This window comes from Trichomycterus rosablanca, chromosome 15 (genome assembly GCF_030014385.1).
Source record: "Trichomycterus rosablanca isolate fTriRos1 chromosome 15, fTriRos1.hap1, whole genome shotgun sequence".
Lineage (NCBI taxonomy): Eukaryota > Metazoa > Chordata > Actinopteri > Siluriformes > Trichomycteridae > Trichomycterus > Trichomycterus rosablanca.
In genome coordinates this window covers 27117677-27140799 of record NC_086002.1, presented here as the reverse complement: position 1 = coordinate 27140799, position 23123 = coordinate 27117677, and the positions used below count along the sequence as shown (strand labels likewise).

Here is a 23123-nt window from a genome sequence, read left to right as displayed (position 1 = left end):
AGTTTCAGAAGTATCAGACCTTTATTGATTAAAACTGCAGTGTTTGATAAAAAAAAATACTGTCGGTTACGCTGACATCATACTTTATTACAACCATAGTTTTTAACTATACTACATCAATACTTAAGTAAAAACATACTTCACTACAAGCATAATTTAGTACAACTATATTCACATAAACTGTTTTACAGATATTATATATATATATTGTGGCGCCGGCGAGCAGGAAGGCGAGCGCCGGGGCCGCGAGTGAGCCGCCCCCGGCAGCCCACCCAGTGGTCCAGGACGTACACTCATTCATACACACATACATTCATACAACAGACAAACATATAAGCCGCCTATCCAGCACTCACCGCAGCCACCCAGGCCCCTTCACTGGGATACACGCTGACGGTAAGCCCGGACACCACGGCCGCAAGGCCCCCTGGGCAAAGCCCGTGCCGGCCCCTCCCACTGGCGACGCTACAATATATATTTACATAAAAATAATAATATTTACCATAAAAAATGTTTAACAAAAAAAAATATATATATATATTAAATTCAGGTGTTCTAATCACGTCCATAGCCACAGGTGTATAAAACCAAGCACCTAGGCATGCAAACTGAATGCTCTCAAGAGCTCAGTGAATTCCAGCATGGTGCCGTGATAGGATGCCACCTGTGCAACAAATCATGAAATTTCTGTGAAATGAAATACTCCACAGTCGTCTGTCAGTGGTATTATAACAAAGTGGAAGTGATTGAGAACGACAGCAACTCATCCATGAAGAGGTAGGCCGCAGGGTCAGCGGATGCTGAGGCTCATAGTGCACAGAGTCAATCGCTACAGACTCCAAACTTCAGATTAGCACTGCTCTTCATCTTCTTACAATTCAATGTGTATTAGAATCAAAAGCTGTAGAAGAGATCAGACATGATCAGATGTTTCAGTCACCTATCAGACTCAACACAATCAGAACCAGAATAAACACCAGCTCACCAGCTGAAACAATGATAGAACACTGTTCGCTGAAGAACCATGATAATAATGCTAACAAGCATTTCTGATTCTACAATAAGATAGATATATCATTGCAAATGTATGTGTCAGGAGTCTCATTTGTGCATGTGAATTTATTATGCTCCACTCTGAGAAGCTTCAGACATCTGGTGGAGTTGAAGGGAACTGCCCCAGTTTGACCAATAGTTCAGCCAATAGATCTTCCAGCCGGTTCCTCCTTGCCTCTCTTCCAGCATCTTGGTCCCCTCACTGCTCCTTCTTCTGCCCTGAGTATTCTTAATTTTGTTGTCTTTAATAAACCCATTAAAAACTACATCCAAATCCTTTGTGTGGTGTTCGCTTGGCAGTTCCAAAAAACCTTTATTGGTTTAGTGCCACCCCTAACAGTATGTAATATGTGTCTAAGTAGTGTGTTTAAGTGTGTCTGTGTATAAAGCAACAGTAACTCACTGTAGTTCCTTCAGGTTACATTGTGGATCCACCTGTAGATCTTTGAGCAGTTTTACTCCTGATTCTCCTGGACGATTTTGGTTCAGTTGCAGTTCTCTCAGACGTGATGATGTATTTGATTTCAGAGCTGAAGCAAGAGCAGTAAAACCTTCATCTGTAATACTGCAGAAATTTAACCTGCAGAAGAAAATCATTTAATAAAAATCACTGAGAAATCTTCAACATGTAAAACTATTCTATTATATTAATGATGAAGTGTTTTATCTTGTGTGGGGAAAATGAGTAAAAGATCAAACTCCTACACACATCAATAACAGTTTCTGTATGAATCTTCTGTATCTACAGTGTGAAAGTGAAGATCTTACTTCAATATCTCCAGTTTACAGTGTGGATTCTCCAGTCCAGCAGAGAGCAGCTTCACTCCTGAATCCTTCAGTTTATTGTAACTTGGGTTCAGATGTTTCAGACTAAAGGAGTTTAAACTGAGAACTGAGGACAGAACTTCACAACTTTCCTCTGTTAGATCACAATCCCACAACCTGGAGAGAAATAATAGATTAGTATTTTCTCTTTATTAATTACAAAGCTCTGCATATTTAGCAATGTATAATGTTTAAAATGTACAAGAAACACTTTAAATTGTTTATTCATTTATTTGTCAATCATTAATTTATTTAATAATTATAAATCTATTCTCTGTTCACTGTATTTTAAGCAACCAAATCTATATGTAATATTGTATTATTATTTTTGTGCATGCATTATTACAAAATATTTTATTCCTGAAAAAAGTAAAAGAAACAATCCTGCTAGGATGTGATGAAGAATGACGACTTAAAAGAGTCCTAAACAAGGTCCGCTAAATTCATTTTCTGGTGTAAATGAGGCTTTTAATAGGAACAGATCTTCTGTATCTACAGTGTGAAAGTGAAGATCTTACTCCAGTATCTCCAGTTTACAGTGTGGATTCTCCAGTCCAGCAGAGAGCAGCTTCACTCCTGAATCCTTCAGTTTATTGTAACCCAGGTTTAGATGTTTCAGACTGGAGGAGTTTAAACTGAGAACGGAGGACAGAACTTCACAACTTCTCTCTGTTAGATCACACTCCCACAATCTGGAGAAAAAAAAAAACCAGACGTCACCCTGCACCAGTAGGTAAAATTAAAGAAACAGATTTGACCAGACTGCATTGCAGATAAAATTGAAAGCAGTTGAATCGCTGATTCGGAGTGTAGTGCAACGGATCTTGTTTCTACAGACATTTGGACTTTGAATTATAACCAAATCTGAACTTAATTCAACTAAAACATGCTTTTTTTTTTTCAATCTTCTTGTTTTATTTAAGTTCTGTTAAGATGTTGATAATCAACCACCCTAACAACTGAAGTGCAACTGATATTATTTTTGCAAGATCTCCGGACATGTGGACTTTGGATTACCCCTTGTAGCTTCCCTTCCCTACAAAATTTACGAGCATCAGAACTGGAACCACACTGAGGTCAGCCTTTCCTCTAGCATTGTTACTGGACTAAGGGAACAGACACCCAAAAGTGATGTTTATGGGTGATACGACTAAGGGATTCTTTCAGCATTGTCCACAGGGCTACCCCCATTGTCCAGAGGGCTACCCCACTGCTGATTTTGCAAGTTTTCCCACCTACAAAGAATGGAGAGGCCTGTAATTTTTATTGTAGGGACACTTCAACTGTGAGAGACAGAATCTAAAAAATAAATCCAGATAATCACATTGTATGATTTTTGAATAATTAATTTGCATTTTATTGCATGAAATAAGTATTTGATCACCTACCAACCAGCAAGAATTCTGGCTCCCACAGACCTAGTTTTTCTTTAAGAAGCCCTCCTAATCTGCACTCATTACCTGTGTTTATTGCACCTGTTTGAACTTGTTACCTGTATGAAAGACGCCTGTCCACACACTCAATCAATCACACTCCAACCTCTACCATGGCCAAGACCAAAGAGCTGGGGGGACAAAATTGTAAACCTGCACAAGGCTGGGATGGGCTACAGGACAATAGGCAAGCAGCTGGGTGAGAAGGCAACAACTGTTGGCACAATTATTAGAAAATGGAAGAAACACAAGATGACTGTCAATCTTCCTCGGTCTGCTGCTCCATGCAAGATCTCACCTATTGGGGTAAGGATGATCCTGAGAAAGATCAGGAATCAGCCCAGAACCACATGGGAGGACCTGGTCAATGACCTGAAGAGAGCTGGGACCACAGTCTCAAAGATTACCGTTAGTAACACATTACGCCGCCATGGATTAAAATCCTGCAGTGCACGCAAGGTCGCCCTGCTCATGCCAGCACATGTCCAGGCCCGTTTGAAGATCACCAATGACCATCTGGATGATCCAGAGGAGACATGGGAGAAGGTCATGTGGTCAGATGAGACCAAAATAGAGCTTTTTGGTATCAACTCCACTCGCCGTGTTGAAGGATGAGTACAACCCCAAGGACACCGTCCCAACCGTGAAGCATGGGGGTGAAAACATCATACTTTGGGGTGCTTTTCTGCAAAGGGGACAGGACGACTGCGCCGTATTGAAGGGAGGATGGGTGAGGTCATGTATCGCGAGATTTTGGCCAACAACCTCCTTCCCTCAGTAAGAGCATTGAAGATGGGTCGTGGGTGGGTCTTCCAGCATGGCAATGACCCGAAACACACAGCCAGGGCAACTAAGGAGTGGCTCCGTAAGAAGCATTTCAAGGTCCTGGAGTCACCTAGCCAGTCTCCAGACCTGAACCCAATAGAAAATTTTGGAGGAAGCTGAAACTCAGTGTTGCCCAGCGACAGCCCCGAAACCTGAAAGATCTGGAGAAGATCTGTATGGAGGAGTGGGCCAAAATCCCTGCTGCAGTGTGTGTAAACTTGGTCAAGAACTACAGGAAACGTCTGACCTCTGTAAAGGTTTCTGTACCAAATATTAAGTTCTGTTTTTCCATTGTACCAAATACTTATTTCATGCAATAAAATGCAAATTAATTATTTAAAAATCATATAATGTGATTTTCTGGAATTTTTTTTAGATTCTGTCTCACAGGCCTCTTAATTCTTTGTAGGTGGGAAAACTTGCAAAATAGGCAGTGTATCAAATACTTATTTTCCCCACTGTAACTTGTAACCCAATTGATAGTATTGGAGATTATTATATGCCATATTATTCCCAATTAATGTATGTTGTTCTAAATTTGATCTGCATGGCATATTGTTTTGTATGAATTAAGTTGTTCACTATCCACTCAATAGACTCAATGGATTATGTTTATCATAATAACTCACAATCATAGTAATGTGTGTTAAAGCTATAGAACATATTTTGAAATTATTAGTATAGAAGCATATTTGAGACTAAGAGCAAACTTCTGTACCTATGATTAACTGGTAAGGGAATTAAAAGAGGAAGGTGAACAGCAACAGAAAGGAGAGAACAGTGCAAGAGAAGAACCAGGCAAAGCTGATCAGCAGAAGGAGAAGAAGTGGCCTGCGACTTCTTGGCTGTTTTGCAGATCTCAGAACTTGCAGTCTCGACTCCTGGTTAAAAGTTACTAAGTTACGGTTGTAGTAAATTTGTCTAAGTTAAAGTGCGCAGGTTGCCTTTACTGGACTTTTGAAACGGTGCTGTTGGCCAAAGGGTTACATTTTTAGCACTATGATCCGGATTTGGTGACGCTAGCAGAATTCAACTTCTTCACGTGACACATTGCGTGAGTCTTACCACAAATCTTCTCAAGGGAGAAAAGCCAACAACGGACGTCAAGCTCCACGTTCCATGTTGTAGAGCTGATCTGGGCAGAGGATAGGTAAAACTGCTCCATCTGTTGGACCGGGAGAAAGCTCCAACGTGAGGTAACCTTCCTGACTCCAGAGGACTACTCCAAGAGGAAGACTCAATTCTTTTTATGCTCCGTCAAAGAGCTTGGTTCTGCCATTTCTTTTAACAACGTATCTCTATTATTGATTGATATCAAAGTTTTTCAGTTTTAAGTCTAAGTATTGATTTAGCATTTACACCTTTATTTTACTGTTCTTATTGCTCAGTTGTTTGTTCCCTTAATCACTGTTTTATGCTATGTCTTTAACTTTTAATAAACATTATAATACTTCAAACGTAATGTTGTAAGTTCAATAACCAGGAGCGATGAATAGTTCTCAAAATAGTTCTTTACCCCTACAGAACAGGACTGATTTACTCTTAATTTGGTTTTTTCTGGAATTTACCAAAACATAAATTAACTTACTACTACAGGAGCCAGTAAACATTTCAACATTGTCTCTAAAAGTGTGTGTGTGTGTGTGTGTGTGTGTGTGTGTCGCCCCGAGATGGTTTATTTTTTTATGCTGATTTTTTCCCAGGATGAAGTGATTAGTGGAAATTAATGAATGTGTATAAAACTTAGTGAAAGTGAAGATCTTACTCCAGTATTTCCAGTTTACAGTGTAGATTCTCCAGTCCAGCAGAGAGCAGCTTCACTCCTGAATCCTTCAGTTTATTGTTACTCAGGTCCAGATGTTTCAGACTGGAGGAGTTTAAACTGAGAACTGAGGACAAAACTTCACAACTTTCCTCTGTTAGATTACACTCCCACAACCTGGAGAGAAATAATCAGATAGCAAGTAGCAGATCTGATAATATTACCCAGACTGCAGTGCAGATGAAAGTGAAAGCAGCTGAATTAATGATTCATAGGTAAATAAATATATATAACATAAATATGTTTTTATTGTTTAATTTCATGGTGTTTTTATTGTTTTATTTAAAAATGGTGTTTTGTATTGTTTAATTTCATAGTGATGTTTTTATTGTTTTATTTCATAGTGGTGTTTTTATTGTTGTATTTCATAGTGGTGTTTTTATTGTTTATTTCATAAATATGTTTTTATTGTTTAATTTCATAGTGGTGTTTTTATAGTTTAATTTAGAAATGGTGTTTATATTGTTTAATTCAATAGTGATGTTTTTATTGTTTCATTTTACAGTGGTGTTTTTGTTTTATTTCACAGTGGTGTTTTTATTGTTTAATTTCATAGTGATGTTTTTATTGTTTTATTCCATAAAGATGTTTTTATTGATTTATTTCACAGTGATGTTTTTATTGTTTTATTTCATAGTGGTGTTTTTGTTGTTTTATTTTACAGTGATGTTTTATTGTTTAATTTCATTGTGGTGTTCTTTATTGTTTAATTTCATAGTGGTGTTTTTATTGTTTTATTTCATAGTGATGTTTTTATTGTTTAATTTGATAATGATGTTTTTATTGTTTGATTTTATAGTGATTTTTTTATTGTTTAATTTTAAAGTAGTGTTTTTATTGTTTTAATTCATAGTGGTGTTTTTATTGTTTCATTTTACAGTGGTGTATTTATTGTTTTATTTCATAGTGGTGTTTTTTTAAAGTGGTGTTTCTATTGTTTAATTTCATAGTGTTGTTTTTAATATTTTATTTTACAGTGGTGTTTTTATTGTTTTATTTCATAGTGGTGTTTTTATTGTTTTCTTTCACAGTGGTGTTTTTATTGTTTTATTTCATAGTGGTGTTTTTATTGTTTTCTTTCACAGTGGTGTTTTTATTGTTTCATTTTATAGTGGTGTTTTTATTGTTTGATTTTATACTTTTGTTTTTATTGTTTAATTTTATAGTTTTGTTTTTATTGTTTAATGTTATAGTGGTGTTTGTCTTTGTGTGAGTTAATGTATCTAAAAGTGTGTGTGTGTGCACATGAAAGAAGACACACTCCTTGCTTTTAAGGGGTGTGGGTCTTATGGGAAAAGTTTATTATCCACCAGGAGGAACCACATGAACCCCTGCATTGTCAGAAGCTAAAGTCGGACAAATTGAAATTAATGATATGTAATATGAACTGTCCAAGTTAACATTTACATTTTCGACATTTAGCAGACGCCTTTATCCAAAGCGACTTACATTACAGTTACAGCATATAGTCTGAGCAACTGAAGGTTAAGGGCCTTGCTCAAGGGCCCAACAGCAGCAACCTAGCAGTGGTGGGTTGTGATGTAAATACTTTTTTTCCAACATGACTGAACAATTTATGAAGTGTAGATATCAAATAATAATGTACAATTTGTAATCCTGAAAAACCTGATTTGATTTCAGAACATTAAACTGCCAGCTATTCAGAGCTAAAATGCAAAGTCAGAGCTAACATGTAAAGTCAGAGCTAATTTGCTAAGTCAGAGCTAAATTGTTAAGTCAGAGCTAAGTTACTAACTGAACCACGAGAACTGATGATTTCTGGTTAAAATCTCTCAGTCTCAGGATTCTGAACCAGCAGTAGAAGTTTTCTGATGCTCATGCTGCTGTGGAATTGATCACAGATGAATATAAACTGGTCATTACTGGTTTGTTGCTAAAATGTCACTGTTACCTCTGTAAATGTTGCTTACTAAAGAGCTAATCCACAAAATTCATTTTACTCTTGTATAAAGGAACACAGAAGATAAAAATGGCAGTTATGACTTTTTTTTCTTCATCCATGATAAATTAATACAGCAGGTTCAGAAGCAGAAACTCAGGTGCTGCTTGTTTAGGATCTAATCTCAGGTAAATTAGTGAGCTACAGTAAAAAAAACAATCATCCTCCAGATGTTATGACAAATCCCATAAAACATCTGCAAAAGTTCTGTTCAAATTAAAAGGATGCTTCAGAGAATGCAACATATATTCTGTATAAAAGTGAAGTGTAAAAGTGAAAATTTTACCCCAGTATCTCCAGTTTACAGTGTGGATTCTCCAGTCCAGCAGAGAGCACCTTCACTCCTGAATCCTTCAGTTTATTGTTACCCAGGTTCAGATGTTTCAGACTGGAGGAGTTTAAACTGAGAACTGAGGACAGAACTTTACAACTTTCCTCTGTTAGATCACACAGACACAACCTGTAGAGAAATAATCAGATCAATCAGAGAAATGAAAGACATCACACTGCAGCAGTAGGTAGTAATATTTCCCAGACTGCATTGCAAATGAAAATGTAAAAGTTTTTACTTTATAGTGGTGTTTTTTATACAATATTTGCTAAGCTTACAGTAACCTGAACAAATGAGGTTGATCACCACCAAACTCAAAATATATCAGGATGTTTGGGTGGAGCAGCTGGTTCCTGAGCTCATAGATTCAATGATCATTTTTAGTTATTGTCTGTCTACATGTTCTCCCAATGGTACCCTACATTTTCTGTTTTTTTTTTTTTCTGAACACAAAAACACTCACAGAGGGTAAACTAGCTACTCTAAGTGGCTCCTGGTGTGACTTAATCTAATAGTGTGCACATGAAAGAAAACACACTTTCTGCTTTTAAGTGGTGTGGGGCTAGTGTGGGGATAATTTTTCACCAAAAGAAATTGAAATTTATAAAGATGCAACATAAACTGTTCGAATTATGATGTAAACGAATTGTGATGTAAATGTTTTTTCCAATGTGGCCGAACAATTCATCAAGAGTAAATACAAATAATAATCATCAATATGTATGTTAATTCTAATGGTAAATCACACGAACGTGTTTCATCTCACAGAAACCTACTGCTTGACTGCACTTGAAAGCAGCCTTCAGTCTACAAGGATCTTCAGTATCTACAGTGTGAAAGTGAAAATCTTACTTCAGTATCTCCAGTTTACAGTGTGCATTCTCCAGTCCAGCAGAGAGCAGCTTCACTCCTAAATCCTTCAGTTTATTGTTACTCAGGTTCAGATGTTTCAGACTGGAGGAGTTTAAACTGAGAACTGAGGACAGAACTTCACAACTTTTCTCTGTTAGGTTACAACCAACCAACCTGTAAAGATCAATCAGAGAAATTAAAAATGTCACTCTGCAGCAGTACGTGGAATCTGATAACATTACCCAGACTGCAGTGCAGATAAAAGTGAAGCAGCTTAATTAATGATTCTGAATCATAATAATTTCAACATTGTCTCTAAAAGTGTGTGTGTTTGTATGTGTGTGTTTGTATGTCACCCTGAGATTGTTTATTTGTTTATCCTGTTTCCCAGGATGAAGTGATTAGTGTAAATGAATGCATGTGTATAAAACTGAAAGTTAAAATCTTACTCCAGTATCTCCAGTTTACAGTGTGGATTCTCCAGTCCAGCAGAGAGCAGCTTCACTCCTGAATCCTTCAGTTTATTGTTACCCAGGTTCAGATGTTTCAGACTGGAGGAGTTTAAACTGAGAACTGAGGACAGAACTTTACAACTTTCATCTGTGAGATTACACAGACACAACCTGGAGAGAAATAATCAGATCAGATTACATTTCAAATAAAAGTGAAAGCAGCTGAACTGATGAATCAACCAATAGCTGGACTGATCTACTGTACTGATTTACAAAGGGGCGAAGCTTCACATTTCTACACAGTCCAAAGCACAGTGTGGCGACTGATAATTAATACATTACTTACAGAATTTACAAAATTTATTTTCGTCTCTATCCTAAAACATAGTTGATAGTGACTCTGTGTGTGTGCATCACCATGGAGTGTTTCTACTAGTGCTACTTTTTGAGTAGCACTGGGTCCACCATCGTCCTGACCAGTATGAAGTGATCCAATAATTTTATATGAATTGAATTTACATTCCATAATTACTCACTATTTTTTCACTCTCACTGCTGTATTTCTGCACAGCATGACTGGAAACTAATTATTATCAGGAAGCTCTACATAGAAACTGCTGTCACTAACATTCAGGGTTAGAGATACAAATACTTCTGCTTTCAGGTGAAATTCTACATTCTGTATAAAACTAGTGCACGAGTCTAAATATGTAATTTACATGTCATGTTTATGTAAACTGAGCTCTGATCTGATTATTATTACAGTGTTTTCATCAGAGTAAAATTAATTATCCTGAAAACACAATGTCACGTGTCTTATTATTTTTTTATTGTTAATAATGAATGCATTTCTCTCTTTATTATTGAACTTGCATTCACCATTTAAACTTGATGTTTTTGGAGCTCTGTGGTTAATGATTTTCACCATTTCACATCAGATTTTATATTAAGTATAATTAGCAGAGTACAAGTTAGTAGGTGGTGCAGAAACAGTTATTAAATTAGATGTTAATTTCAGACATATTTTGAGATCAGACTGCAACAATGTAGTTTTGCACCTTCTCAGTTTCATAAATCTAATTATTAGTGTTTAAGTGATGAACCCTTAAACCAAACATTTATTAATAAATTACTTACTCAGCTTGTCTCGATTCTTTCACCAATGGCAGCATCTTCAGAAGACCTTCATGTGATGGATAATATTTACTTAAATCAAACTCATTCAGCTCCTGATCTGAGTTCAGCAACACAAACACCAGAGCCGACCACTGAGCAGGAGACAGACGAAGTTCATCGTGACAAACACAACCTTTTCTGTTCAGGTATTTTTGGACCTCCTGCACTAGAGAATCATCGTTCAGTTCATTCAGACAGTGGAACAGATTGATGGATTTCTCTGGAGAGGGATTCTCACTAATCTTTTTCTTGATGTACTTGACTGTTTCCTCTTTGTTGTAAGAGCCACTTTCTGTTTGTGGCAGTAGGCCTCGTAAGAGAGTCTGATTGGACTCCAGCAAGAGACCCAAAAGGAAGCGGAGGAAAAGATCCAGGTGTCCATTCTTACTCTGTAAGGCCTTGTCCACTGCACTCTTCAGAAAGTCAGACAAAGTGTTTCCAAAGAATACAGTGTTTTGCACCACCAGCACATTTCTGTTTTTGTTGATGAAGGTGAGAAATACATATAAAGCAGCCAGGAACTCCTGAACACTCAGGTGCACAAAGCTGAAGACCTGACCCAGGTGCAGTCCAGACTCTTTTTTGAAGATTTGGGTGCAGACTCCTGAGTACACTGATGTGTTTTTGACATCAATGCCACACTCTGTCAGGTCTTCCTCATAGAAGATCAGGTTTCCTTTCTCCAGCTGTTGAAAGGCCAGTTTTCCCAGTGCCAGTATCGACTCTCTGGTTTGGTGTGGATCAGGGTCAGATTTCCCATGATACTTTTGTTCCTTGTGTTTTATCTGAAAGATCAGAAAGTAAGTGAACATCTGAGTCAGAGTTTTGGGGATCCCTTTTCCCTCGGCTCCATCCAGAATTCTCTCTAGAACAGAGGCTGAGATCCAGCAGAAAACTGGAATGTGACACATGATGTAGAGGCTTCTTGATGACTTTATGTGAGTGATGATTTTACTAGTCAGATTCTCATCACTGATCCTCTTCCTGAAGTACTCCTCTTTCTGAGGGTCACTGAACCCTCGTACCTCTGTTACCTGGTCTACACACTCAGGAGGGATCTGATTGGCTGCTCCTGGTCGAGTGGTGATCCAGAGGTGAGCAGAGGGAAGCAAGTTCCCCTTGATGAGGTTTGTCAGCAGCACATCCATTTTTACTGACTTTGTTATGTTACACAATCGCTCATTATTTTGAAAATCTAGAGGAAGTCGACACTCATCCAGACCATCAAAGATGAACAAAACTTTATAAGCATCACAGTCTAATGATGATAGGTCTTTTATTTCTGGGAAAAACTGATGAAAAAGTTCCATCAAACTGAGATTTTCCTGCTTCATCAAGTTCAGCTCTCTAAAAGGAAGTGGAAATATGAAGATGACGTCTTGATTTTCTTTTCCTTTAGCCCAGTCCATAATGAACTTCTGCACTGAGACTGTTTTTCCAATTCCAGCGATTCCTTTAGTCAGCACAGTTCTGATGGACATGTTTTTAAAGAGGTCATTGCATTTGATGGGAATCTCCTGTACTGCTGGTCTCCTGGATGCTGCTTCAATCTGTCTGACCTCATGTTCATTATTGATGTCTCCACTCCAACCCTCTGTGATGTAGAGCTCTGTGAAGATCTCATTCAGAAGTGCTGAGCTTCCATGCTGAGAGATTCCTCCCCTCATTTTTTTACATTTCTCTGTCAGGTTGGATTTGAGTTTTTTCTGATTTACAGGGACTAAAAGTTCTAATAAACAAACACAGGTAATCAATATTTTACTGCATGATCAATAAACACAGTGTGTAATTTAAATTTTTAATAAATAATAGTTTATTAAATAAATTATTATATTGTATTATATATACAGTGGGGAATATAAGTATTTGATACACTGGCGATTTTGCAAGTTTTCCCACCTACAAAGAATAGAGAGGCCTGTAATTTTTTTATCATAGACACACTTCTACTGTGTGAGACAGAATAAAAAAAAATCCAGATAATCACATTGTATGATTTTTAAATAATTAATTTGCATTTTTTTTGCATGAAACAAGTATTTAATAAAATGGAAAAACAGAACTTAATATTTGGTACAGAAACCTTTACAGAGGTCAGACGTTTCCTGTAGTTTCTGACCAAGTTTGCACACACTGCAGCAGGGATTTTGGCCCACTCCTCCATATAGATATTCTCCAGATCTTTCAGGTTTCTGGGCTGTCGCTGGGCAACATTGAGTTTCGGCTTCCTCCAAAGATTTTCTATTGGTTTCAGGTCTGAAAACTGGCTAGGTGACTCCAGGACGTTGAAATTCTTCTTACGGAGCCACTCCTTAGTTGCCCTGGCTGTGTGTTTCGGGTCATTGCCATGCTGGAAGACCCAGCCATGACCCATCTTCAATGCTCTTACTGAGGGAAGGAGGTTGTTGGCCAAAATCTCGCTATACATGACCTAATCCATCCTCCCTTCAACGGTAATCTTTGAGACTGTGGTCCCAGCTCTTCAGGTTATTTACCAGGTCCTCCTGTGTGGTTCTGGGCTGATTCCTGACCTTTCTCAGGATCATCCCTACCCCACGAGGTGAGATCTTGCATGGAGCAGCAGACCAAGGAAGATTGACAGTCAATGTCTTGTGCAGGTCTACAATTTGTCCCTGGTGTCCTTAGACAGCGCTTTGGTCTTGGCCATGGTAGAGAGGTTGGGGTGTGATTGATTTTGTGGACATGTGTCTTTTATACAAGTAACAAGTTCAAACAGGTGCAATTAATACAGGTAATGAGTGCAGAATAGGAGGGCTTCATAAAGAAAAACTAACAGGTCTGTGAGAGCCAGAATTCTTGCTGGTTGATAGGTGATCAAATACTTATTTGATGCAATAAAATGCAAATTAATTATTTAAAAATCATACAATGTGATTATCTGGATTTTTTTTTTAGATTCTGTCTCTCACAGTACCTACGATAAAAATTACAGGCCTCTCCATTCATTGTAGGTGGGAAAACTTGCAAAATCGGCAGTGTATCAAATACTTATTTTCCCCACTGTGTGTGTTCCCCACTGTGATCTCCTGCTGATTTTGTAAGTTTATCCCCTAACAAAGACTTGAACATTCTATAATTTTTATGGAAGGCTTATTTTAACAGAGAGAGACAGAATATCAACAAAAAATCCAGAAAAAAAACATTAAATAAAAGTTATAAATTAATTTGTATTTAATGAAGGGAAATAAGTATTTAATCCCCTAATCCCCCTAACCAGCAATAATTCTGACCCCCACATGAGGCACACAAATTAGTCCTGTCCCTGTATAAAAGACTCCCGTCACAGAATCAGTTTCTTCCTTTCAAATCTCTCGACCACCACGGGCAAGACCAAAAAGCTATCAAAGAACTCCCTTGAGATCATTGACAAGCTCCTCCCATGTAATTCTGGGCTGACCTCACCTTTCTCAGAATCATTCTTACCCCACCAGGTGAGATCTTGCTCCAGCTCCAGAGCGGGGGCGATTGACTGTGATCTTGTATTTCTTCCATTTTCAAATTATTGCACCAACAGTGGTCTCCTTCTCACCAAGCTTCTTGCTGATGGTCTTGTAGCCCATTCCAGCCTTGTGCAGGTCTACAATCTTGTCCCTGATGTCCTTTGATAGCTCTTTGGTCTTGCCCATGGTGGTCGAGAGATTTGAACAGAAGAAACTGATTCTGTGACAGGTGTCTTTTATACAGGGACAGGACTAATTTGTGTGCCTTTTGTGCACATAACCGGTCTGTGGGGGTCAGAATTCTTGCTGGTTGGTAGGGGATCAAATACTTATTTCCCTTCATTAAATACAAATTAATTTATAACTTTTATTTAATGTTTTTTTTCTGGATTTTTTGTTGATATTCTGTCTCTCTGTTAAAATAAACCTTCCATAAAAATATATATATACAGTGGGGAAAATAAGTATTTTATGCATATATATACGTATATATAAACCTCTATTATTATAATTGGCTTATGTAGAGATGTAGGGACCAATATCATAGTTACAATTCTCATCTAATATCAAGTACCTCATGCTCATAAACGTTATGTAATAAAATTTAATGACCAATCAAAAGCCAAGATGAATCTAGAACCAAAATGAATATGAAACTTTTTTTAGCCAATGTTAAACAAATTAATAAACTAAGTATTTAGATCTCTTACTACTCTGTAGGGCATTAGCGAGGTCTGTCTGGTTCATAATCTTCAGAACATTCAGTGTGATCTTTAGCGCCCCCTCTCTGAAACTACTCAGATCTTCCACATTCTTCACCTCCTGATCAGAGCATGCTGGGTAATCTTCATTCAGGAGCTTTTTGAACGTGTTTAATTCATTCTTTAACATGTTGATGACTTTGAGCTCCAGTTCCTGTTGAGGAATTTAGAGGAACAGATCATCACAAGAAGCACCATGAGGTAATAAAGAAAGATGAGTGATGTGACCATATAAGGAATGATGTAGTTCTAACATTATACTGAAACTAGTTGCTGTGATACATTTAGTATAATAACTTTTGTGCGCCACATTGTTTTATTTTTTTTGCTGCATATTACAAGATCTAAATCCAAAATCAACATAAGCTCCCTCACAGTTTTCATTTAGCCAATGGCAACCTAGACAAATATCATCATTATTATTACACACACATACATACACACCTTGAATATAGATTCCAGCTGATCTCTGTAAGTAACATTTAATTTCTTCTTTTTTGGTCTGTTAATAAAAAACACAAATAAGCAATTGTGCAGCTTTTCAGTCTTTATTATACAACACCAATAAATATATTGTCACGCCTCCTAACAAAGCGGCTGTCTCTGTCCGGTCTTCAAGCGTAGATCTGCCTATATACTTTGAGAATTTTCCCAGGATACAACGGCCAATCATGTGACTCCACCAACCAATCAACCCTCGCTTGACAGATCATGTTCACCCTAATGCTAATTACATTCACCTGTGTTCTCTAGTATACAGTGGGGCCAAAAAGTATTTAGTCAGCCACTGATTGTGCAAGTTCTCCTACTTAGAAAGATGAGAGAGGTCTGTAATTTTCATCATAGGTACACTTCAACTATGAGAGCCAAAACGAGAGAAAAAAATTCAGGAAATCACATTGTAGGATTTTTAAAGAATTTATTTGTAAATTATGGTGGAAAATAAGTATTTGGTCACCCACAAACAAGCAAGATTTCTGGCTCTCACAGACCTGTAACTTTTTCTTTAAGAAGCTCTTCTGTCCTCCACTCGTTACCTGTATTAATGGCACCTGTTTGACCTTGTTATCTGTATAAAAGACACCTGTCCACAGTCTCAAACAGTCAGACTCCAAACTCAACCATGGCCAAGACCAAAGAGCTGTCGAAGGACACCAAGAAGAAAATTGTAGACCTGCACCAGGCTGGGAAGAGTGATTATAAAACGGATAGTTTCGGTCCTAAAATCTGATTGGCTGAGCTGCGTTCGAAGCCGTTGTAAAATCCCCGATAAACGCACACCTAGGACCACCTCACATCATTCCATATTAATACGCCACTGAATGGAAAAAGTTAAAGTTATTTTCGCCCTCATGTTGCCTAGCAACACTGTTAATCGGATTACCTTGTGTCGCGGAAGAATGCTTTATTGTAAGTTTATACACAATAAATACATTTATGATTAAAAATTGTTGTATTTATTGTATTTTATGTTGACCGCCATTTTATAAAAGCAATAAGCCACTCGAGACCGTATGTTACTGTTAAGATTTTAGCACGGGGAAAGAAGTTTTAGGCACTCCGCTTCGCGTCGTGTCAAAAACATCATCCCCGTGCTAAAATCACAGTAACGTACGGCCTCTCGTTGCTTATTGCTTTAATCTACAATAGGCAAGCAGGTTGGTGTGAATAAATCAACTGTGGGAGCAATTGTAAGAAAATGGAAGACGTACAAGACCATTGATAATCTCCCTTGGGGTCAAGATCTCATCCCATGGGGTCAAAATTATCATGAGAACGGTGAGCAAAAATCCCAGAACTACACGGAGGGACCTGATAAATGACCTGCAGAGAGCTGGGACCAAAGTAACAAAGGCTACCATCAGTAACACACTACGCCGAGAGGGACTCAAATCCTGCAGTGCCAGGCGTGTCCCCCTGCTTAAGCCAGTACATGTCCAGGCCCGTCTGAAGTTTGCCAGAGAGCATAAGGATTATCCAGAAGAGGATTGGGACAATATCATGTGGTCAGATGGAACTTTTTGGTAAAAACTCAACTCATCGTGTTTGGAGGCTGAGTTGCATCTCAAGAATACCATACCTACTGTGAAGCATGGGGGTGGAAACATCATGCTTTGGGGCTGTTTTTCTGCAAAGGGGACAGGACGACTGATCCGTGTTAAGGGAAGAATGAACGGGGCCATGTATCGTGAGATTTTAAGCTAAAACCTCCTTCCATCAGTGAGAGCATTGAAGATGGAACGTGGCTGGGTCTTCCAGCATGACAATGATCCCAAACACTTTTTTCTCATTTTGTCTCTCATAGATGAAGTGTACCTATGATAAAAATTACAGACCTCTCTCATCTTTCTAAGTAGGAGAACTTGCACAATCAGTGGCTGACTAAATACTTTTTGGCCCCACTGTATACACTGTATTGCCAAAAGTATTCGCTTGCCTGCCTTCACACGCATATGAACTTGAGTTCATCCTGAAAAACTAGTTCTACAATTACTGACTGTAGTCCTTCTGTTTATCTACATACTTTTTAACCTGCTTTCACCTTGTTCTTTAATGGTCAGGACCACCACAGAGCAGGTATTATTTAGGTGGTGGATCATTCTCAGTACTGCAGTGACACTGACATGATGGTGGTGTGTTAATGTGTGTTGAGCTGGTATGAGTGGATCAGACACATCAGTGCTGCTGGAGTTTTTAAATAGCTTACTGTCACTGCTGGACTGAGAATTGTCCACCCACCAAAAACATCCAGCCAACAGCGCCCCGTGAGCAGCGTCCTGTGACCACTGATGAAGGTCTAGAACAGTGATGGGCAAACCACGGCCCGCGGGGCACATACAGCCTGTTAGGCTGTTTAATCCGGCCTGCTGAGTATTTACAAAACTGTCCTAAAACCACATTAATTTAATCTTTTTAATTGATTCCACTAGATGGCGCACGCCAGGCGGTTAGGGTTTCACCTATAAAAAATATAACGTGTCTCACACCGCCATAGGAACAATGATTCATATATTATTTTTATTCTTTATAATAATAAACCAGAACCATGTTTTAGGCAAAACAACATCCATAAAGAACAGCATGTAATCATGTAACAACAGTGCAACAACATTTTTACATAATCCATATAGCACCGGTCCTGCCTGTGTTACTTTTGTTTGGTCCTAAGCCAGATTCTAACCTAGGATGGAGAAAAAATATGTGATGTGCTCTACCCACTGCGCTACTCAAACAGCGGTGTAATTAACAGGTTGTTCTGCTGATATAACCTGCGGACACACGGCATTACTGAGACTAAAAGTAAATACTACTTAGAATAATAACCAAACGCTTTCTAATTCCCACAGTAGCAGCAGTTTTCTTCTGTTTTATACATATCGCCCTGTCTCAGTCTCATCTGCTGCATTTCTTTCCCACTAATAAAAATTGATAAACAAAAAAACAAAATGCGTCCAGTATCAGTTTAATACAGAACACAGCGTTTAGTTTCCAAATAAGGAACGATTCCATATTTTACGGGACGGTTGGCAACCCTACTATCACCCCAGCATGATCAAACTACTTGACTGGTATAAAATGTTACACATAAACCATTACCTTATGTTTAAAGGCTGAATTGGTTTTGTTTAGACGGAGATACACCAAGTAGAAACAAAGATAAAAATAATAAAAAATGCATTTAAAAAATCACATTTACACATGTGCACATAATAGGATGAGTCTGACGTTTCATTTATATTCAAAAATTCATCCTTTAATCACGAAAATAAAGGTTTAAATGTGAATACCAAACCACCACCGCACCCACCCTGCCCGGTGTGGCCCTTGAGCCGAAAAGTTTGCCCACCCCTGGTCTAGAAGATGACCGACTCAAACAGCAGCAATAGATGAGCGACTGTCTCTGACTTTACATGTACAAGGTGGACCAACTAGGTAAGAGTGTCTCATAGAGTGGACAGTGAGTGGACACGGTATTTAAAAACTCATACCAGCACAACACACACTAACACACCACCACCATTTCAGCATCACTGCAGTGCTGAGAATGATCTACCATCTAAATAATACCTGCTCTGTGGTGGGGGGGTCCTGACCATTGAAGAACAGCATGAAAGGAGCTAACAAAGCATGTAGAAAAACAGATGGACTACAGTCAGTAATTGTAGAACTACAAAGTGCTTCTATATGGTAAGTTTTTCAGGATGAACTCACGTGTGAAGGCAAGCGAGCAAATACTTTTGGCAATATAGTGTAAACCCAGTTCAAACAGACTATTGTTGCGAAGAAGTGCCACCAAAATGTCGAAAGCATACAGAGCTTTTCAATTGTGTTTAATATCCTGGTACGAATTCTCTTTGTTTATCGATTTACTCTCTTTGTCTTTGCCCTATGGTTTTGGTTGCCGATCTGACTGATTTACGTTGGCCGAGTTTCGCTTGTTTACCCGTTTTGATTTTGCTTATCCCTTTGTACCTCTGCCTGTTTGGTGGTCTGTTGGAGTTCTTATCCATTTTTCTTCAATAAACCACGCTTCAACCTTTTAATCCGCAAGCGTCTCGTCTGTTTGTACAACGTTACATATATAGAACAGTACTAAACACTAGCACGTTCCATCATCCAGTTATTTAAACATTTCCTAGGTGATTTGTATATTTTTATGAATAAATTGACCAGTTGAGTGAGTTTAATGGGTTTAATCAGGAACAACTAAAAGCAAAACACTAGAACATGAGATTATACTGACCTTGGATCAGTAAAACAGTCTTTATTCTTACAGTAAGTCAGAGGATCCACTGACCGGTTCCTCTTCATAGAGACGGAGCTCAGATCTGGTCCTGTATCCTTTATCAAACTGGGGTACAAGTAAAACCAAACATCCCACATTTTTAATGTAAGTTTTAATTTAACACAGATGCCAAGTTCGCTAATTCAGGGGTAAAAATTTAATAAACGATTAGCAATTTATCACTGTGTCAGAAATGCACAGTAACAGTAAATGCAAGGTAACAAACAGCTAGCTTAACTAGCATCTAGTTTAGTTAATCTCTTATGTCTGAGTTTTAAATGACTGCAAAATTAGTGATGCTTGACAATACTCATTTGTTTAACAACAGTACTCAACCACTGCTGATCTGATTTTACATTTTAAAATAAAATCAATATTTTTTATTACAATTATTAATATAAAGTTTAACATTAAAATCATCTACTGATTCATCTTCATGATCAGTGTTGAATTTTGTAGACTTAATTGCAGCTATTCAGTCTAGTCTTGGACTTAACCAAAGAGGTTGTGGCAGTTCTACACTGTCTGGATTGTCCTTCAATCCCCAGAGTTACATTCATTTAACCCTTAAATCAGTCTCTGAAGTGGTTTGGTTCATTAACCAGTTACTCTTTGCTAATAAACAATTATTAGACGTTTCAGCTTTTCATCATTTTAGTCATTTACACTTTGAGTAAAACTTTACTTAGTTCTGATCAGTAAACATCAGCCCATACTGAAACTCCCACAGTCAAAACCCAATTTACTGATTACTTATACATTTTCACATACACAGTGAATTTTAAAAATGTTCAGAGCTGGTGCTCGATTGATGCAGTGTTCTAAGGCACTAACACACCATAAAATTATACTGACCTAGAATCAGTAGAACATCCATCATCTTTAAAGTGACGTAGGGGTTCCATTGACTGGTTGCTCTTCATGGAGACACAGCTGGGTTCAGATGAATCTGGTCTCTTACCCTCCAACACACTGGGGTACAAGTAAAACCAAACATTAATAAAATACATAAAAAAGCATGAAAGCCCCCGAAAGTTTCAGTTCAGAGGAAAACCATCAAGGACATGACAAAGTACTCAGAGAGCTAGCATTCCTTGCAGCTAGTTTAGTTATACAGAAGAGAACTGAGCACTAACATGTTCCAACATTCAGTTATTGAAACATTTCCTAGCTAATTTGTATAATAAATTGACCAGTTGGATTTAATGTGTTTTATCAGGAAGAACTGAAAATAAAAATAACAAAACATGAGAATATACAGACCTCACATCAGTAGAACATCCTCCATCTTCAAAGTTACGTGGAGGATCCATTGACTGATCACTCTTTATGGAAACACAGCTGGGTTGGGGTGAATCTGGTCTCGTACCCTCCATCACACTGGGGTACAAGTAAAACCAAATATAAATAAACTATATAAAAAGCACAAGGGTACCTACAGTGGGGCCAAAAAGTATTTAGTCAGCCACTGATTGTGCAGGTTCTCCTACTTAGAAAGATAAGAGAGGTCTGTAATTTTCATCATAGGTACACTTCAACTATGAGAGACAAAATGAGAAAAAAAATCCAGGAAATCACATTGTAGGATTTTTAAAGAATTTATTTGTAAATTATGGTGGAAAATAAGTATTTGGTCAATAACAAAAGTTTAACTCAATACTTTGTAACATAACCTTTGTTGGCAATGACAGAGGTCAAACGTTTCCTGTAAGTCTTCACCAGGTTTGCACACACTGTAGCTGGTATTTTGGCCCATTCCTCCATGCAAATCTCCTCTAGAGCAGTGATGTTTTGGGGCTGTCACTGGGCAACATGGACTCCACAAATTTTCTATGGGGTTGACTTCTGGAGACTGGCTAGGCCACTCCAGGACCTTGAAATGCTTTTTACGAAGCCACTCCTTCGTTGCCCAAGCGGTGTGTTTGGGATCATTGTCATACTGGAAGACCCAGCCACGTTCCATCGTCAATGCTCTCACTGATGGAAGTTTTGGCCTAAAATCTCACGATACATGGCCCCGTTCATTCTTCCCTTAACACGGATCAGTCGTCCTGTCCCCTTTGCAGAAAAACAGCCCCAAAGCATGATGTTTCCACCCCCATGCTTCACAGTAGGTATGGTGTGCAATTCAGCATTCTTCTTCCTTCAAACACGACGAGTTGAGATTTTACCAAAAAGTTCCATTTTGGTTTCATCTGACCACATGATATTCTCCCAATCCTCTTCTGGATCATCCATATGCTCTCTGGCAAACTTCAGACGGGCCTGGACATGTACTGGCTTAAGCAGGGGGACACGCCTGGCACTGCAGGATTTGAGTCCCTCTGGGTGTAGTGTGTTACTGATAATCCCTTTGTTACTTTGGTCCCAGCCAGGGTTATCATCGTTAACGAAAACGAACGAAAAACCGAAAACTGAAATTGAAAAAACATTTTCGTTAACTGAAATAAATAAAAACGGTAATTAAAATAAAAAACGATAACTAATTGAAACTGTATTGTGTGTTTACAAAACTAACTAAAACGTACTAAAATTATAGATAGAATAGCCTTCGTTTTCGTGTTTGTCAATTTATTTATGAGCCTTGTGAACTAATATGAAATCGATGTTTTCCACTCGAGCAGTTTTACGTCAGCTGCCGGCACCGTACCTCATGCGGCCTTTCCCAATCCGTTCCATTTTCACTAACACTCAACTACAGAGTGACACTCCACGTGAACGCATAAACGGAGGCGGAGTGGAGAGGGGGAGTGAGTAGGGAGCGGATTGAGATTGCTCCCTGACGGCACTTAATGTTTACATTTTCTGCTCACCACGCTAGTCTGCAAAATGATGACAGCAAAAGTTAAGTTGATGTTTTTCTCAGATTGAGCTCCCTAATATGTGTCTCATGAATTAGTTTATGTTATTATTAGGGCTGTCGTAATCGCGATTAACGCGTTAAATTTTTAATCGCGATTAAAAAAAATTCTCAAGATGAAAAATTTTAATCAAACTATTTATATTGAGCTGTTTGTGCCATGTAAATGTGTGTATCTGTGGTTAATTGCATTTCTTAAAAGTGCATGAAGCAGAACGCTGATTAAGAACAAAATAAACACAGCCAGACAAGGTCAATTCAGAGATCTTCCCTACACACTTGCTCCCTGTGCCCTATAGTACACTTAACATTCTTAAAGGGCCAGACAATATATTTGTAATTCACATTACATGACCGGTGAGACGTTAGAAAACAACATCCTTTTTCTTAGAATAACCCCTTTTTTTAAGGAAAAATAATTCTTGTGTGAATTACAAGGGCAGGAAAAACTACAGCAGATACAAAAGGTGCACCGGGGCCCATAGCAGGGGGGCCTCCACGACATGAACTCAACCACTCACCTCTC

The 23123-nt window shown here is 38.2% G+C and overlaps 1 protein-coding gene across 1 annotated transcript; it reads right to left on the bottom strand.

The window, feature by feature from the left end:
• Window positions 1–341: 341 nt before the first annotated feature.
• LOC134328448 (NACHT, LRR and PYD domains-containing protein 3-like) lies at window positions 342–19835 on the bottom strand. The gene is made up of 9 exons (XM_063009542.1): window positions 19696–19835; window positions 15396–15453; window positions 14901–15105; window positions 10691–12458; window positions 9102–9275; window positions 8219–8378; window positions 2896–2984; window positions 1457–1633; window positions 342–465 (listed from the first exon to the last, which is right to left on the bottom strand). Exons 1-9 carry the CDS (start codon window positions 19833–19835, stop codon window positions 342–344), a joined length of 2895 nt encoding a protein of 964 aa, XP_062865612.1.
• Window positions 19836–23123: the final 3288 nt, after the last annotated feature.

What these genes read in the sequence shown, in the direction of transcription:
- LOC134328448 (XM_063009542.1), bottom strand. Translation starts at nt 19,835, where the DNA reads ATGTGGGATGTTTGGTTTTACTTGTACCCCAGTTTGATAAAGGATACA. An exon ending in TGTAAACTGGAGATACTGAA is followed by an intron (nt 8,379 to 9,101) that starts GTAAGATTTTCA and finishes ATTTCTCTACAG; the next exon opens with GTTGTGTCTGTGTGATCTAA. An exon ending in TGGAGAATCCACACTGTAAA is followed by an intron (nt 2,985 to 8,218) that starts CTGGAGATACTG and finishes CTGTTCCCTTAG; the next exon opens with TCCAGTAACAATGCTAGAGG.